This window comes from Lagopus muta, chromosome 25, assembly GCF_023343835.1.
Source record: "Lagopus muta isolate bLagMut1 chromosome 25, bLagMut1 primary, whole genome shotgun sequence".
Taxonomy (NCBI): domain Eukaryota; kingdom Metazoa; phylum Chordata; class Aves; order Galliformes; family Phasianidae; genus Lagopus; species Lagopus muta.
Window position 1 is genome coordinate 4,457,316 of NC_064457.1, and position 15,255 is coordinate 4,472,570.

Below are 15,255 nucleotides of genomic sequence, written 5' to 3' on the forward strand. Positions count from 1 at the left end.
CAATTATGAAGTCAGGAGGTAAAGGCGGGAGTGGAAGAGGGGAAAGGCAGACACGGGCAGCGCATTCTGAGAGTTCATGCTTGCCCCGACGTTTTGCAAGAGGTGTTGCGTGGTCCCTTGGAAAGGAAGATCTCAGTGCTCTCTCTCAGGGCCGCTATGAATTCTGCGTCCCAAGAGGTAATCCTCCAGGACCAACACCAGCAGCTTTAGCAGGGGAAGCACCGCCTGCCACAGATGCCGCTGCCAATGCCAGAGAGGCCAAAGCCTCCAGAGGAGATGGGCACACCCTCAGAGCTGAGGATGCTGCCAACGGCAGCGGAGGTGGAGGAGCCCACGGCGGTACTCTGCGGGAAGGAGCTGAGGATGGGTCCGGGCAGGGTCACCACCACGGGAGAGGGCTGGATGACCACGTTGGAGTCCTGGCACTGCCTGACGCAGGACTCGGTGCAGCTGTCGGCCAGCGGGGTGGGGCCGCAGGGCCGACACTGCAGGCGTGGCAGGCACTGGTTGTAGCAGGACATGTCTTGCGTCTGGAGGGACACCTGTTGGCAGAAAGGGCGGAGCAAAAGCAGGGGAGAGTAAGAAGCAGCCTGCCTTCCCAGCACACGTGTTCCAAGGCTCAGTGCTGACTGGTGATATGGAGTCTGTGCAAGGAAACCCGTGGCCTTCTCCTTACATTTGGCCCTGCCAAGAGTGACCGGGCACATTCAGGCTGCTGCCTGGCCCATAGCTCAGGAGACACCTCCGGCAAGACCTAGCGTCTTTTGACACGTCACCAGCTGCCCTTTTCTGTCTCCCTGCACTAGTTGCCTTCCCAAGACCCAACAGAGGATGAAGGCACTTGCATGTGCAGAGAAATTCCGGAGGAGGACAGGGTGAGGAAAGGGCTTCAGACTCACCTTGTTCCTGGGGTGATGGAGGCAAGAGGAGCGGATGAGAGAGAGAGAAGATGGACCCGCTTTTATACTGCACAGGCACCGCCCCAGGCCTACAGTCACTCACAGGAGACTCACCTCACATGCAAATTATGCTTGCCAGTGGTGCAGGTTGTGGTTTGTTTCCCTCATTTCCATTCCTCATTTCTGAAATGCCCATTCTTCCAGGCTGACCTCTTTCAGGTGTTGGTGTGAGAGACCTAAGGATTACGCCAGGACAACAACAACACCAAAATGAGCAGAACTGGATGAAGAAAATGCTGCTTGCCAAACACAAACGCAGCAATGCGAAGCTTCGTGGGGAAGAAAGCACAGTTCAGTAATGTGAGAGGAATGCAGCCATAGTGTGTGCAGTCAGGAATCAAGTGAGGAAAGCCATAGACCTGATAGAATTCAGTCTGTCAAGGGACGTGAAGGGCAACAAAGAGGGTTCCTACACCGATCTCAGTGGTGAAAGGAAAATAAGGTGGGTGTTGTCCTCATGGGAGCAGGGGACCTGTTTAGTGTGGACAGCAAAAATGCTGGGGTCCTGATTGTCGTCTTTGTTTCTTTCTTATCCAGCAAGCGTGGCTTTCAGGAATTCCATGGCTCAGAGGCCACGCTGAAAAGCTGGAGCAATCGAGATGTGGCTTTGGGTCAGGCAAACCTCGAAGAATCTGGATCTGTGGAACACATTAGGCTTATTTGCTCCATAGTAGAATGTACCCATGAGTGCTGAGGGAGCTGTCCCCACCACTTGATCAATGTAGGCTGGTGACTGGGAGAAGTGTCCCAAATCCTGGGCAAAAGTATGTGTTACTCCTGTTAAAGAAGACCAAGAGGGTGGAAGCAGGGAGATAGGGGCCCAGGGCCGTCAGGTCAGTCTCTTGGTAGGAGGCGGAACAGTGCATTCTGGAAAAACTTGGAGCTTGGAAGCCATTTCCGTGCTCATGCAGGATGAAAATACCTGCAGTGTCACACACAGCGTGGATTCACGATGGAGAAGTCATGGATTGATGGAGGTGATTCATCAGAAAGAAACAACAAGCCTGAAGGATGTGGGAAGAGGACTGTGTACTTTCTTGCTGGAGCTCAGAAAGGCTTTTGACATTGTCCTCCATGAGATGGTCCTAGTGAAGCTGTGGAAGAATGGACTAAATGAGTGCTCCTGAGCACGGAGAAAAAAACAGCTCAGTTGAAGAGGCAAGCAAGTTTGCACAAATGAGCCAGGGCTGCTGGATCCCAGAAGCGTCAGGTGGCTGGGGATGGTCGTGGAACGGAAGTGATGAGCATATGTTCACAAGTCTCTCCTAGACTCAATCAAAGAAGGAATGCATTGTTGCTGCATGAGCAAAACACATCTCTGCCCTGCTGACATAGAGGAGATGTGTTCTGGTGCAGAAGTGCCAGCTAATGTTTTTGTTCCTATGGAACACTTTCTGAAGAGACTATCCCTGTGCAAGGCAATTTACAATCTACTTTTGCATTGGCCACGGGTGACCCTTTTGGCATGGGTCCTCCCTATCCGTGCACGCTGTCTGCAGGCCTGAGCATCACTCGCACCAGGCAATCCCTCCCCCGAGAGGAGGAGGAGCAAGGAACTGCAAAGGAAGCCAGCACAGCCGTCAACTCAAAAGGACGGACCTTATTCCGTGGTGCTTTTTAGGTAACAGCAGGGCTCTGGAAGGCAATAGTCCCCTTCCACAGAAGAACTGATGGTGTGATATCGTTTCTGTGCCTGGAGACTGCGATGAGAGTGTACGATGCGAAATAAACACAGAAATGTCTCTTGAGAAGAGTAAGCTGTGGGAGAAGACATTTGCAAGCAGCAGAACATCCCAGCTGGCTTCTGAGGGAACGAACAGAGGCTTGTGGAGTAGTCTGAGAGACAGCAAAATGAGTCCTCGGGCAAAGCAGGTCCAGGGTATTCAGAAGTGGGCCGCATTGACATGAGGATGTGCCTGCCTTGCTACAAAGGCGGTTACAAATGAGGTCCTGACATTTCCCAAGACACACATGCCATTCTGTGCCTGAAGCACAGAATACGTCTTCTACCCGCATTGACGTGTTTCTGCAAGGAAGCTCCTTGTGCCTTTCATCCTGGAACTTGAAAGGTGGCTCCGTGGACCAATTGGGAAGGTCAGAAACAAGAGAATGAAATGACAGGGTTGACAAAACCAAACCCACAACCTGTGCCATTAGAAAGGATAATTTGCATTTGAGGAGAGTCTCTTGAACAATTACTGCCAGAGTACAGTGACTTTGGCCCTGCGGCAGGGCACGAGCTGTATAAAAGAAGGCCCATCTCCTCTCTCTCAGTCATCCATACCTCTCGCCTTCATCTCCCTGGGAACGAGGTGAGTCTGAATCCCTTTTACCATCGTCTGCTTCTCAGGGATTTGTTTGCGCGTATAAGTGCCTTTATCCCCCAAGGTTGGATCTTGGGGAAGCAGGTTGCCCTGAGAGAGGGAAGGGGGCAGCCAGTGTGGCAAGATGTTGGGCATTACCTGAGATGTCTCCTTAGCTATGAGCTAGTCAAGGACCAAGCTGTGCCTGTCTGCTCTTGGCCAGAACACTGAGGTCAAAAGGGAAGGAGAAGCCCATGGGCTTCGTGACACATCCACCGTATCCCTAGGCAGCACCGTGCCTTGGCTCTCTCCCTTCCTGAGATGGCAGGCAGCTTCTCACTCACTTCTGAGCTCCTCCTGACCCTCTGTGCCAACAGGTGCCCCTCCAGACACAAGACATGTCCTGCTACAACCAGTGCCTGCCACGCCTGCAGTGTCGGCCCTGCGGCCCCACCCCGCTGGCCGACAGCTGCACCGAGTCCTGCGTCAGGCAGTGCCAGGACTCCAACGTGGTCATCCAGCCCTCTCCCGTGGTGGTGACCCTGCCCGGACCCATCCTCAGCTCCTTCCCGCAGAGCACCGCCGTGGGCTCCTCCACCTCCGCTGCCGTTGGCAGCATCCTCAGCTCTGAGGGTGTGCCCATCTCCTCTGGAGGCTTTGGCCTCTCTGGCATTGGCAGCGGCATCTGTGGCAGGCGGTGCTTCCCCTGCTAAAGCTGCTGGCCATGGCCCTGGAGAAAGACCTCCATAGCCCATGAAGTTTGGAGAAGACCTGAGAGAGAGCACCGGGGCAAATCTCATCTCTCAGAAAACATGCTCCACGAGTTCTTTTCCCTTCGTCCATCCTTGTTTTTGTTTTTCTTCTTCTTTTTTTTTTTTTTTTTCCTGTGTCCTCTGTGCTCACTGTCAACTTTCCTGGACTGTGACTGCCATTGAATCAGCCGCGGAACGTCTGACGGGCCCTGTGCCATCCACACAAAGGGCAGATGCACAGCTGGAGGCATGGCTGCCATGGCCATGCCGTTCAGACTCTCCTCTGCCCCCGGTGCTTCTGGCAGCAGGGCCTCCCCTTGCATGCACCTAGTTTTCAAATTTTCACTCATTAAAGCTTTAATGCATTTGAATCTGCACCTGTGTGTTATCCTTTCCCTTGCAAAGGCTGCCCAGTGGAGGGTAGGGGAGAGATGTTTGCAAGTGCTGGTTCTGGGAAAGGGTTCTTCCTTCTCCTTTGAACAACTGGTACTACAGGCTGGCTTCTATTATCGTAGGCACGGCTGGGGTGTAATCACTTTACCCTCCGGTTTCTAAGCATTCTGGCTCATGTAGCGGTCTCAAGGGTCTTTACTTGGACCAGCACTCTCTAACAACTTTTCAGAGATGTGTTTGTCTGGGGTAACACAGCAGAGGAAGTTTTTGAGAAAGGTAAGAAAACAGTGCAAATTCTTCTAATGGTCAGTTTTGACGTAAAGCGAGGGGAAGTCAGTGGTTCCAAGGAAGAGGTCCGTTTCTTCAGAAGAGAACTTGAGGTAGCACTGTCCACATCGCTGTGGATGAGAGCAAGAAGGTAGCAACTCTGTCCCCAGCAGCTTTTAGGAAAGAAAGGCAAGCCTTCCCATGGTATTTCCTGTGGGGTCCTGGACAATGCACCTTTCAGCCCGTAGTCAGCTTGAGTGCCCTCCGTATGGAGGGAGTTCAAAGAGGGCCTCCTTTGACCGGGGTCCTGAGCATCATCAAGCCTTTGAACAGATTAAACATGAGGAAACATTCGTGCAGTTGTTGTTGGGCCTGTCCGTGCAGCACCAGCTCTGCAAAGTGAGCTTTCTAGCACCACTGTGGAGAATGGCCTCACCTGGAGCCTCTGGAAGAAAGCCCAGGAGAAACTAGTGCAGCACTGACTGATGGAGCATTGGAACAGGCTGCCCAGAGAGGTGGTGAAGTCTCCTTTTCTGGAGATATGCAGAAGTCTCTTGGATTCTTTCCTCTGCAGCCTAGTGTAGGAAACCTTCTTCAGCAAGGGACTTGGACTCCGAGTGGAGTGGATGATCTCCAGTGGTCCCTTCCAACCCCTGTGCTCTGTCATTCTGGGATTGATATCATACCATTTTTTTGTCCCTTGCAGAGCAGTGCAGGCACAGCATCGAGGCTTTCTCCAAACTCTCTCCAACAAAAGGCTGTATGCTTGGGGAAGGCAAGCTGTGGGGAGGAGGCCTCAGGGGGGCAGCTGACCTCAAGAGACTCAAGGCTGAGAGGTGGATTGTGGTTTTGGACTAGAAGCTTCTAAGAGCAAAGTTTGCCCTTTCCTAAGCCTTCTTATGAAATGCAGCATAGGATGCTTTTCCAGAAAGCGTCTGCGGCATAGACTAGCAGAAGCTATGTCAAATTGCATGCTCAAAAGCAGAAACTGGAGTGTTCTGAGTAACCCAAGAGAAGGCAAATCTGCAGGGTAGACGTAGGAGAGGGCCGAATGACAAGGATTATTTTAATCCTTAGCACAGGGCAGAACAAAGATTATATAAACTTAACCTGTCAAATGAACGCAGTAACCTTAAGAATTATTGTCCTTCTACCTCTATGGAGAAATACAACATATACGTAAAAACAACAGATTGGAAGCGGATCTAATATTGAAATATTCCTTAGTGACTGCGTGGAGAAGATTGTGAGCCTGGGATACTCAAGCAGTGAGGAACTAGGAGAAATGGTAGCATGCATTTTTAGAAAGGTAAATTGCGGGGTGTGTTTTGCTGAGAAGGCGTGCAGTTTCTCATTTGTCTCGAGAGTGTGTGTCTACCACTGCAATTGGGAAGGAAATACACTGCTTCCCTGTGTTCCTTTCTGGAGTCAAAATTATTGACTGAGAGTGTTTCCCACATGAGGGGTACTACACACCATGTGACATCACACCAACAATGAAGGTGGAGAAGGGGAAGGAGGAAGGGAGTGTCTCGTTATGAAAACTTCTGTCTTTTCTAACAACTCCTGTGCTTATGGACTCCCTGCATCCCATAGCGTGATAGAATATCACTAGTTGATGGGAAGTAGAGAGTGCTTCCTTTCTCTTTTTACGCTACCATGCAGCCCCCAACTGGACTCTGTTGCAAGGAAGACACAGGGCGAGTGGGGTGAGCTGTGTGGTGCTATTGGTAGTAGGGCTTTTCCTCCACCTTCCTTACTACTTGCTTCACATTGCTGAGCTTATTGATAAAAAAGAAGTAGTGTGAACAGGAAAGTGGATAGCACCCACTGAACTGTACTGGATCCTTTTATGCAGCCCTAATTTGACTCATGAGGGTACAGCCAATCCCGCTGTTCATGGCTCCGAGAAACTTGCTAAAAAGCAGTGTTGAGAATAGAGACCGCTGAGATTTCTTCCCATTTGTTCAGAAACCCTTTGAGAAGCACCTGCCAGGATCACTGCTGAGAAACATCTCTCTTCCCAGCCTTCATTGGAAGGGAAGGAGTAAGACAGACATGCTGATTGGGATGCAGGAGATGTTTGGTGGGTGAATATTTGGAGACAAGCTCATTGCAAGGGGAGGCCCTGCTGCCCAAAGGACCAGGGAGCCTGCGCTGCGTGACCACGGCAGCCATGCCTCCAGCTGTCCTTCTGCCTTATCCACAGACAGCATAGGGCCAGTGGGTCCTCCCTAGGCTGACTGGGTGGGGCACGCAGTCCAGGGGAGACATGCTGATCAGTGAGGACTGGGGATGGAAAAGAGAGAGTAAGAGAGGGGAATGGTAGAAATGGGTCATATTTTCTGAACGACCAAGCGGGCCCCAGTGCTCTCTCTCAGGACTGCTACAAACTTCACAGCCTTTGGAGGTCTTTCTACGGGGCCATTGCCAGCAGATTTAGCAGGAAGGACCCTTTTGCCACAGCGGTGACTGTCAAAGCCAACAGCACGCTTTTCCAGGCTGGGCCTGATGGGGAAAAGGTGACGGGTCCCCAGCCGTCACCCACATTTGCTGAAGTCTTCAGAGCGGCAGACATCCTGCAGACACATGGAGTGTTTGCAGAGTAGAGTGAGTGATGCAGAGGCACAGACTGAGATGCACCACAACTTTATTGAGTCAGAAGGGGGAAAGAAAGTTGCGTCAAGGGGAGGACATCAAGCAGGAAGCAGCAGGGACAGAGTCTGCACTAATGGACATGGTGGATACCCCGCCAGGCGTCCGTCTCCCATTCTTCAATAGTGCGAGAAGTACCAACAGCTCCCCCCTCGTCTGGTCTTCTGGGTTTGACAGACGAAAGGAGCAGAGGTGACAATTATGAAGTCAGGAGGTAAAGGCGGGAGTGGAAGAGGGGAAAGGCAGACACGGGCAGCGCATTCTGAGAGTTCATGCTTGCCCCGACGTTTTGCAAGAGGTGTTGCGTGGTCCCTTGGAAAGGAAGATCTCAGTGCTCTCTCTCAGGGCCGCTATGAATTCTGCGTCCCAAGAGGTAATCCTCCAGGACCAACACCAGCAGCTTTAGCAGGGGAAGCACCGCCTGCCACAGATGCCGCTGCCAATGCCAGAGAGGCCAAAGCCTCCAGAGGAGATGGGCACACCCTCAGAGCTGAGGATGCTGCCAACGGCAGCGGAGGTGGAGGAGCCCACGGCGGTACTCTGCGGGAAGGAGCTGAGGATGGGTCCGGGCAGGGTCACCACCACGGGAGAGGGCTGGATGACCACGTTGGAGTCCTGGCACTGCCTGACGCAGGACTCGGTGCAGCTGTCGGCCAGCGGGGTGGGGCCGCAGGGCCGACACTGCAGGCGTGGCAGGCACTGGTTGTAGCAGGACATGTCTTGCGTCTGGAGGGACACCTGTTGGCAGAAAGGGCGGAGCAAAAGCAGGGGAGAGTAAGAAGCAGCCTGCCTTCCCAGCACACGTGTTCCAAGGCTCAGTGCTGACTGGTGATATGGAGTCTGTGCAAGGAAACCCGTGGCCTTCTCCTTACATTTGGCCCTGCCAAGAGTGACCGGGCACATTCAGGCTGCTGCCTGACCCATAGCTCAGGAGACACCTCCGGCAAGACCTAGCGTCTTTTGACACGTCACCAGCTGCCCTTTTCTGTCTCCCTGCACTAGTTGCCTTCCCAAGACCCAACAGAGGATGAAGGCACTTGCATGTGCAGAGAAATTCCGGAGGAGGACAGGGTGAGGAAAGGGCTTCAGACTCACCTTGTTCCTGGGGTGATGGAGGCAAGAGGAGCGGATGAGAGAGAGAGAAGATGGACCCGCTTTTATACTGCACAGGCACCGCCCCAGGCCTACAGTCACTCACAGGAGACTCACCTCACATGCAAATTATGCTTGCCAGTGGTGCAGGTTGTGGTTTGTTTCCCTCATTTCCATTCCTCATTTCTGAAATGCCCATTCTTCCAGGCTGACCTCTTTCAGGTGTTGGTGTGAGAGACCTAAGGATTACGCCAGGACAACAACAACACCAAAATGAGCAGAACTGGATGAAGAAAATGCTGCTTGCCAAACACAAACGCAGCAATGCGAAGCTTCGTGGGGAAGAAAGCACAGTTCAGTAATGTGAGAGGAATGCAGCCATAGTGTGTGCAGTCAGGAATCAAGTGAGGAAAGCCATAGACCTGATAGAATTCAGTCTGTCAAGGGACGTGAAGGGCAACAAAGAGGGTTCCTACACCGATCTCAGTGGTGAAAGGAAAATAAGGTGGGTGTTGTCCTCATGGGAGCAGGGGACCTGTTTAGTGTGGACAGCAAAAATGCTGGGGTCCTGATTGTCGTCTTTGTTTCTTTCTTATCCAGCAAGCGTGGCTTTCAGGAATTCCATGGCTCAGAGGCCACGCTGAAAAGCTGGAGCAATCGAGATGTGGCTTTGGGTCAGGCAAACCTCGAAGAATCTGGATCTGTGGAACACATTAGGCTTATTTGCTCCATAGTAGAATGTACCCATGAGTGCTGAGGGAGCTGTCCCCACCACTTGATCAATGTAGGCTGGTGACTGGGAGAAGTGTCCCAAATCCTGGGCAAAAGTATGTGTTACTCCTGTTAAAGAAGACCAAGAGGGTGGAAGCAGGGAGATAGGGGCCCAGGGCCGTCAGGTCAGTCTCTTGGTAGGAGGCGGAACAGTGCATTCTGGAAAAACTTGGAGCTTGGAAGCCATTTCCGTGCTCATGCAGGATGAAAATACCTGCAGTGTCACACACAGCGTGGATTCACGATGGAGAAGTCATGGATTGATGGAGGTGATTCATCAGAAAGAAACAACAAGCCTGAAGGATGTGGGAAGAGGACTGTGTACTTTCTTGCTGGAGCTCAGAAAGGCTTTTGACATTGTCCTCCATGAGATGGTCCTAGTGAAGCTGTGGAAGAATGGACTAAATGAGTGCTCCTGAGCACGGAGAAAAAAACAGCTCAGTTGAAGAGGCAAGCAAGTTTGCACAAATGAGCCAGGGCTGCTGGATCCCAGAAGCGTCAGGTGGCTGGGGATGGTCGTGGAACGGAAGTGATGAGCATATGTTCACAAGTCTCTCCTAGACTCAATCAAAGAAGGAATGCATTGTTGCTGCATGAGCAAAACACATCTCTGCCCTGCTGACATAGAGGAGATGTGTTCTGGTGCAGAAGTGCCAGCTAATGTTTTTGTTCCTATGGAACACTTTCTGAAGAGACTATCCCTGTGCAAGGCAATTTACAATCTACTTTTGCATTGGCCACGGGTGACCCTTTTGGCATGGGTCCTCCCTATCTGTGCACGCTGTCTGCAGGCCTGAGCATCACTCGCACCAGGCAATCCCTCCCCCGAGAGGAGGAGGAGCAAGGAACTGCAAAGGAAACCAGCACAGCCGTCAACTCAAAAGGACGGACCTTATTCCGTGGTGCTTTTTAGGTAACAGCAGGGCTCTGGAAGGCAATAGTCCCCTTCCACAGAAGAACTGATGGTGTGATATCGTTTCTGTGCCTGGAGACTGCGATGAGAGTGTACGATGCGAAATAAACACAGAAATGTCTCTTGAGAAGAGTAAGCTGTGGGAGAAGACATTTGCAAGCAGCAGAACATCCCAGCTGGCTTCTGAGGGAACGAACAGAGGCTTGTGGAGTAGTCTGAGAGACAGCAAAATGAGTCCTCGGGCAAAGCAGGTCCAGGGTATTCAGAAGTGGGCCGCATTGACATGAGGATGTGCCTGCCTTGCTACAAAGGCGGTTACAAATGAGGTCCTGACATTTCCCAAGACACACATGCCATTCTGTGCCTGAAGCACAGAATACGTCTTCTACCCGCATTGACGTGTTTCTGCAAGGAAGCTCCTTGTGCCTTTCATCCTGGAACTTGAAAGGTGGCTCCGTGGACCAATTGGGAAGGTCAGAAACAAGAGAATGAAATGACAGGGTTGACAAAACCAAACCCACAACCTGTGCCATTAGAAAGGATAATTTGCATTTGAGGAGAGTCTCTTGAACAATTACTGCCAGAGTACAGTGACTTTGGCCCTGCGGCAGGGCACGAGCTGTATAAAAGAAGGCCCATCTCCTCTCTCTCAGTCATCCATACCTCTCGCCTTCATCTCCCTGGGAACGAGGTGAGTCTGAATCCCTTTTACCATCGTCTGCTTCTCAGGGATTTGTTTGCGCGTATAAGTGCCTTTATCCCCCAAGGTTGGATCTTGGGGAAGCAGGTTGCCCTGAGAGAGGGAAGGGGGCAGCCAGTGTGGCAAGATGTTGGGCATTACCTGAGATGTCTCCTTAGCTATGAGCTAGTCAAGGACCAAGCTGTGCCTGTCTGCTCTTGGCCAGAACACTGAGGTCAAAAGGGAAGGAGAAGCCCATGGGCTTCGTGACACATCCACCGTATCCCTAGGCAGCACCGTGCCTTGGCTCTCTCCCTTCCTGAGATGGCAGGCAGCTTCTCACTCACTTCTGAGCTCCTCCTGACCCTCTGTGCCAACAGGTGCCCCTCCAGACACAAGACATGTCCTGCTACAACCAGTGCCTGCCACGCCTGCAGTGTCGGCCCTGCGGCCCCACCCCGCTGGCCGACAGCTGCACCGAGTCCTGCGTCAGGCAGTGCCAGGACTCCAACGTGGTCATCCAGCCCTCTCCCGTGGTGGTGACCCTGCCCGGACCCATCCTCAGCTCCTTCCCGCAGAGCACCGCCGTGGGCTCCTCCACCTCCGCTGCCGTTGGCAGCATCCTCAGCTCTGAGGGTGTGCCCATCTCCTCTGGAGGCTTTGGCCTCTCTGGCATTGGCAGCGGCATCTGTGGCAGGCGGTGCTTCCCCTGCTAAAGCTGCTGGCCATGGCCCTGGAGAAAGACCTCCATAGCCCATGAAGTTTGGAGAAGACCTGAGAGAGAGCACCGGGGCAAATCTCATCTCTCAGAAAACATGCTCCACGAGTTCTTTTCCCTTCGTCCATCCTTGTTTTTGTTTTTCTTCTTCTTTTTTTTTTTTTTTTCCTGTGTCCTCTGTGCTCACTGTCAACTTTCCTGGACTGTGACTGCCATTGAATCAGCCGCGGAACGTCTGACGGGCCCTGTGCCATCCACACAAAGGGCAGATGCACAGCTGGAGGCATGGCTGCCATGGCCATGCCGTTCAGACTCTCCTCTGCCCCCGGTGCTTCTGGCAGCAGGGCCTCCCCTTGCATGCACCTAGTTTTCAAATTTTCACTCATTAAAGCTTTAATGCATTTGAATCTGCACCTGTGTGTTATCCTTTCCCTTGCAAAGGCTGCCCAGTGGAGGGTAGGGGAGAGATGTTTGCAAGTGCTGGTTCTGGGAAAGGGTTCTTCCTTCTCCTTTGAACAACTGGTACTACAGGCTGGCTTCTATTATCGTAGGCACGGCTGGGGTGTAATCACTTTACCCTCCAGTTTCTAAGCATTCTGGCTCATGTAGCGGTCTCAAGGGTCTTTACTTGGACCAGCACTCTCTAACAACTTTTCAGAGATGTGTTTGTCTGGGGTAACACAGCAGAGGAAGTTTTTGAGAAAGGTAAGAAAACAGTGCAAATTCTTCTAATGGTCAGTTTTGACGTAAAGCGAGGGGAAGTCAGTGGTTCCAAGGAAGAGGTCCGTTTCTTCAGAAGAGAACTTGAGGTAGCACTGTCCACATCGCTGTGGATGAGAGCAAGAAGGTAGCAACTCTGTCCCCAGCAGCTTTTAGGAAAGAAAGGCAAGCCTTCCCATGGTATTTCCTGTGGGGTCCTGGACAATGCACCTTTCAGCCCGTAGTCAGCTTGAGTGCCCTCCGTATGGAGGGAGTTCAAAGAGGGCCTCCTTTGACCGGGGTCCTGAGCATCATCAAGCCTTTGAACAGATTAAACATGAGGAAACATTTGTGCAGTTGTTGTTGGGCCTGTCCGTGCAGCACCAGCTCTGCAAAGTGAGCTTTCTAGCACCACTGCGGAGAATGGCCTCACCTGGAGCCTCTGGAAGAAAGCCCAGGAGAAACTAGTGCAGCACTGACTGATGGAGCATTGGAACAGGCTGCCCAGAGAGGTGGTGAAGTCTCCTTTTCTGGAGATATGCAGAAGTCTCTTGGATTCTTTCCTCTGCAGCCTAGTGTAGGAAACCTTCTTCAGCAAGGGACTTGGACTCCGAGTGGAGTGGATGATCTCCAGTGGTCCCTTCCAACCCCTGTGCTCTGTCATTCTGGGATTGATATCATACCATTTTTTTGTCCCTTGCAGAGCAGTGCAGGCACAGCATCGAGGCTTTCTCCAAACTCTCTCCAACAAAAGGCTGTATGCTTGGGGAAGGCAAGCTGTGGGGAGGAGGCCTCAGGGGGGCAGCTGACCTCAAGAGACTCAAGGCTGAGAGGTGGATTGTGGTTTTGGACTAGAAGCTTCTAAGAGCAAAGTTTGCCCTTTCCTAAGCCTTCTTATGAAATGCAGCATAGGATGCTTTTCCAGAAAGCGTCTGCGGCATAGACTAGCAGAAGCTATGTCAAATTGCATGCTCAAAAGCAGAAACTGGAGTGTTCTGAGTAACCCAAGAGAAGGCAAATCTGCAGGGTAGACGTAGGAGAGGGCCGAATGACAAGGATTATTTTAATCCTTAGCACAGGGCAGAACAAAGATTATATAAACTTAACCTGTCAAATGAACGCAGTAACCTTAAGAATTATTGTCCTTCTACCTCTATGGAGAAATACAACATATACGTAAAAACAACAGATTGGAAGCGGATCTAATATTGAAATATTCCTTAGTGACTGCGTGGAGAAGATTGTGAGCCTGGGATACTCAAGCAGTGAGGAACTAGGAGAAATGGTAGCATGCATTTTTAGAAAGGTAAATTGCGGGGTGTGTTTTGCTGAGAAGGCGTGCAGTTTCTCTTTTGTCTCGAGAGTGTGTGTCTACCACTGCAACTGGGAAGGAAATACACTGCTTCCCTGTGTTCCTTTCTGGAGTCGAAATTATTGACTGAGAGTGTTTCCCACATGAGGGGTACTACACACCATGTGACATCACACCAACAATGAAGGTGGAGAAGGGGAAGGAGGAAGGGAGTGTCTCGTTATGAAAACTTCTGTCTTTTCTAACAACTCCTGTGCTTATGGACTCCCTGCATCCCATAGCGTGATAGAATATCACTAGTTGATGGGAAGTAGAGAGTGCTTCCTTTCTCTTTCTACGCTACCATGCAGCCCCCAACTGGACTCTGTTGCAAGGAAGACACAGGGCGAGTGGGGTGAGCTGTGTGGTGCTATTGGTAGTAGGGCTTTTCCTCCACCTTCCTTACTACTTGCTTCACATTGCTGAGCTTATTGATAAAAAAGAAGTAGTGTGAACAGGAAAGTGGATAGCACCCACTGAACTGTACTGGATCCTTTTATGCAGCCCTAATTTGACTCATGAGGGTACAGCCAATCCCGCTGTTCATGGCTCCGAGAAACTTGCTAAAAAGCAGTGTTGAGAATAGAGACCGCTGAGATTTCTTCCCATTTGTTCAGAAACCCTTTGAGAAGCACCTGCCAGGATCACTGCTGAGAAACATCTCTCTTCCCAGCCTTCATTGGAAGGGAAGGAGTAAGACAGACATGCTGATTGGGATGCAGGAGATGTTTGGTGGGTGAATATTTGGAGACAAGCTCATTGCAAGGGGAGGCCCTGCTGCCCAAAGGACCAGGGAGCCTGCGCTGCGTGACCACGGCAGCCATGCCTCCAGCTGTCCTTCTGCCTTATCCACAGACAGCATAGGGCCAGTGGGTCCTCCCTAGGCTGACTGGGTGGGGCACGCAGTCCAGGGGAGACATGCTGATCAGTGAGGACTGGGGATGGAAAAGAGAGAGTAAGAGAGGGGAATGGTAGAAATGGGTCATATTTTCTGAACGACCAAGCGGGCCCCAGTGCTCTCTCTCAGGACTGCTACAAACTTCACAGCCTTTGGAGGTCTTTCTACGGGGCCATTGCCAGCAGATTTAGCAGGAAGGACCCTTTTGCCACAGCGGTGACTGTCAAAGCCAACAGCACGCTTTTCCAGGCTGGGCCTGATGGGGAAAAGGTGACGGGTCCCCAGCCGTCACCCACATTTGCTGAAGTCTTCAGAGCGGCAGACATCCTGCAGACACATGGAGTGTTTGCAGAGTAGAGTGAGTGATGCAGAGGCACAGACTGAGATGCACCACAACTTTATTGAGTCAGAAGAGGGAAAGAAAGTTGCGTCAAGGGGAGGACATCAAGCAGGAAGCAGCAGGGACAGAGTCTGCACTAATGGACATGGTGGATACCCCGCCAGGCGTCCGTCTCCCATTCTTCAATAGTGCGAGAAGTACCAACAGCTCCCCCCTCGTCTGGTCTTCTGGGTTTGACAGACGAAAGGAGCAGAGGTGACAATTATAAAGTCAGGAGGTAAAGGCGGGAGTGGAAGAGGGGAAAGGCAGACACAGGCAGCGCATTCTGAGAGTTCATGCTTGCCCCGACGTTTTGCAAGAGGTGTTGCGTGGTCCCTTGGAAAGGAAGATCTCAGTGCTCTCTCTCAGGGCCGCTATGAATTCTGCGTCCCAAGAGGTAATCCTCCAGGACCAACACCAGCAGCT

General features: G+C 51.8%; 4 protein-coding genes across 4 annotated transcripts; 2 read left to right on the plus strand and 2 right to left on the minus strand.

Moving 5' to 3' along the window:
* Nucleotides 1-206: 206 nt before the first annotated feature.
* LOC125684381 (feather keratin 3-like) lies at nucleotides 207-3,295 on the minus strand. Its single transcript, XM_048926510.1, has 3 exons — nucleotides 3,244-3,295; nucleotides 900-997; nucleotides 207-542 (listed from the first exon to the last, which is right to left on the minus strand). Exons 1-3 carry the CDS (start codon nucleotides 3,293-3,295, stop codon nucleotides 207-209), a joined length of 486 nt encoding a protein of 161 aa, XP_048782467.1.
* Nucleotides 3,296-3,660: 365 nt separating this feature from the next.
* On the plus strand, nucleotides 3,661-3,975 carry LOC125684631 (feather keratin 3-like). Its single transcript, XM_048926904.1, has one exon. The coding sequence runs from the start codon at nucleotides 3,661-3,663 to the stop codon at nucleotides 3,973-3,975; it is 315 nt and encodes a 104-aa protein (XP_048782861.1).
* A 3,756-nt stretch (nucleotides 3,976-7,731) lies between these two features.
* Nucleotides 7,732-10,820, minus strand: LOC125684382 (feather keratin 3-like). The gene is made up of 3 exons (XM_048926512.1): nucleotides 10,769-10,820; nucleotides 8,425-8,522; nucleotides 7,732-8,067 (listed from the first exon to the last, which is right to left on the minus strand). Exons 1-3 carry the CDS (start codon nucleotides 10,818-10,820, stop codon nucleotides 7,732-7,734), a joined length of 486 nt encoding a protein of 161 aa, XP_048782469.1.
* A 365-nt stretch (nucleotides 10,821-11,185) lies between these two features.
* On the plus strand, nucleotides 11,186-11,500 carry LOC125684630 (feather keratin 3-like). The gene has a single exon (XM_048926903.1). It carries the CDS (start codon nucleotides 11,186-11,188, stop codon nucleotides 11,498-11,500), a length of 315 nt encoding a protein of 104 aa, XP_048782860.1.
* The last annotated feature ends 3,755 nt before the right edge of the window (nucleotides 11,501-15,255 follow it).

Excerpts from the sequence above, each read along its gene's own strand:
- LOC125684381 (XM_048926510.1), bottom strand. The coding sequence starts at position 3,295 with ATGGTAAAAGGGATTCAGACTCACCTCGTTCCCAGGGAGATGAAGGCG. Across the intron at positions 998-3,243 it reads CAGGGAGATGAAGGCGAGAG|TGACTGTAGGCCTGGGGCGG; the intron begins GTATGGATGACT and ends GTCTCCTGTGAG. Across the intron at positions 543-899 it reads TCCATCACCCCAGGAACAAG|GTGTCCCTCCAGACGCAAGA; the intron begins GTGAGTCTGAAG and ends TTCTGCCAACAG.
- LOC125684631 (XM_048926904.1), top strand. The coding sequence starts at position 3,661 with ATGTCCTGCTACAACCAGTGCCTGCCACGCCTGCAGTGTCGGCCCTGC.
- LOC125684382 (XM_048926512.1), bottom strand. The coding sequence starts at position 10,820 with ATGGTAAAAGGGATTCAGACTCACCTCGTTCCCAGGGAGATGAAGGCG. Across the intron at positions 8,523-10,768 it reads CAGGGAGATGAAGGCGAGAG|TGACTGTAGGCCTGGGGCGG; the intron begins GTATGGATGACT and ends GTCTCCTGTGAG. Across the intron at positions 8,068-8,424 it reads TCCATCACCCCAGGAACAAG|GTGTCCCTCCAGACGCAAGA; the intron begins GTGAGTCTGAAG and ends TTCTGCCAACAG.
- LOC125684630 (XM_048926903.1), top strand. The coding sequence starts at position 11,186 with ATGTCCTGCTACAACCAGTGCCTGCCACGCCTGCAGTGTCGGCCCTGC.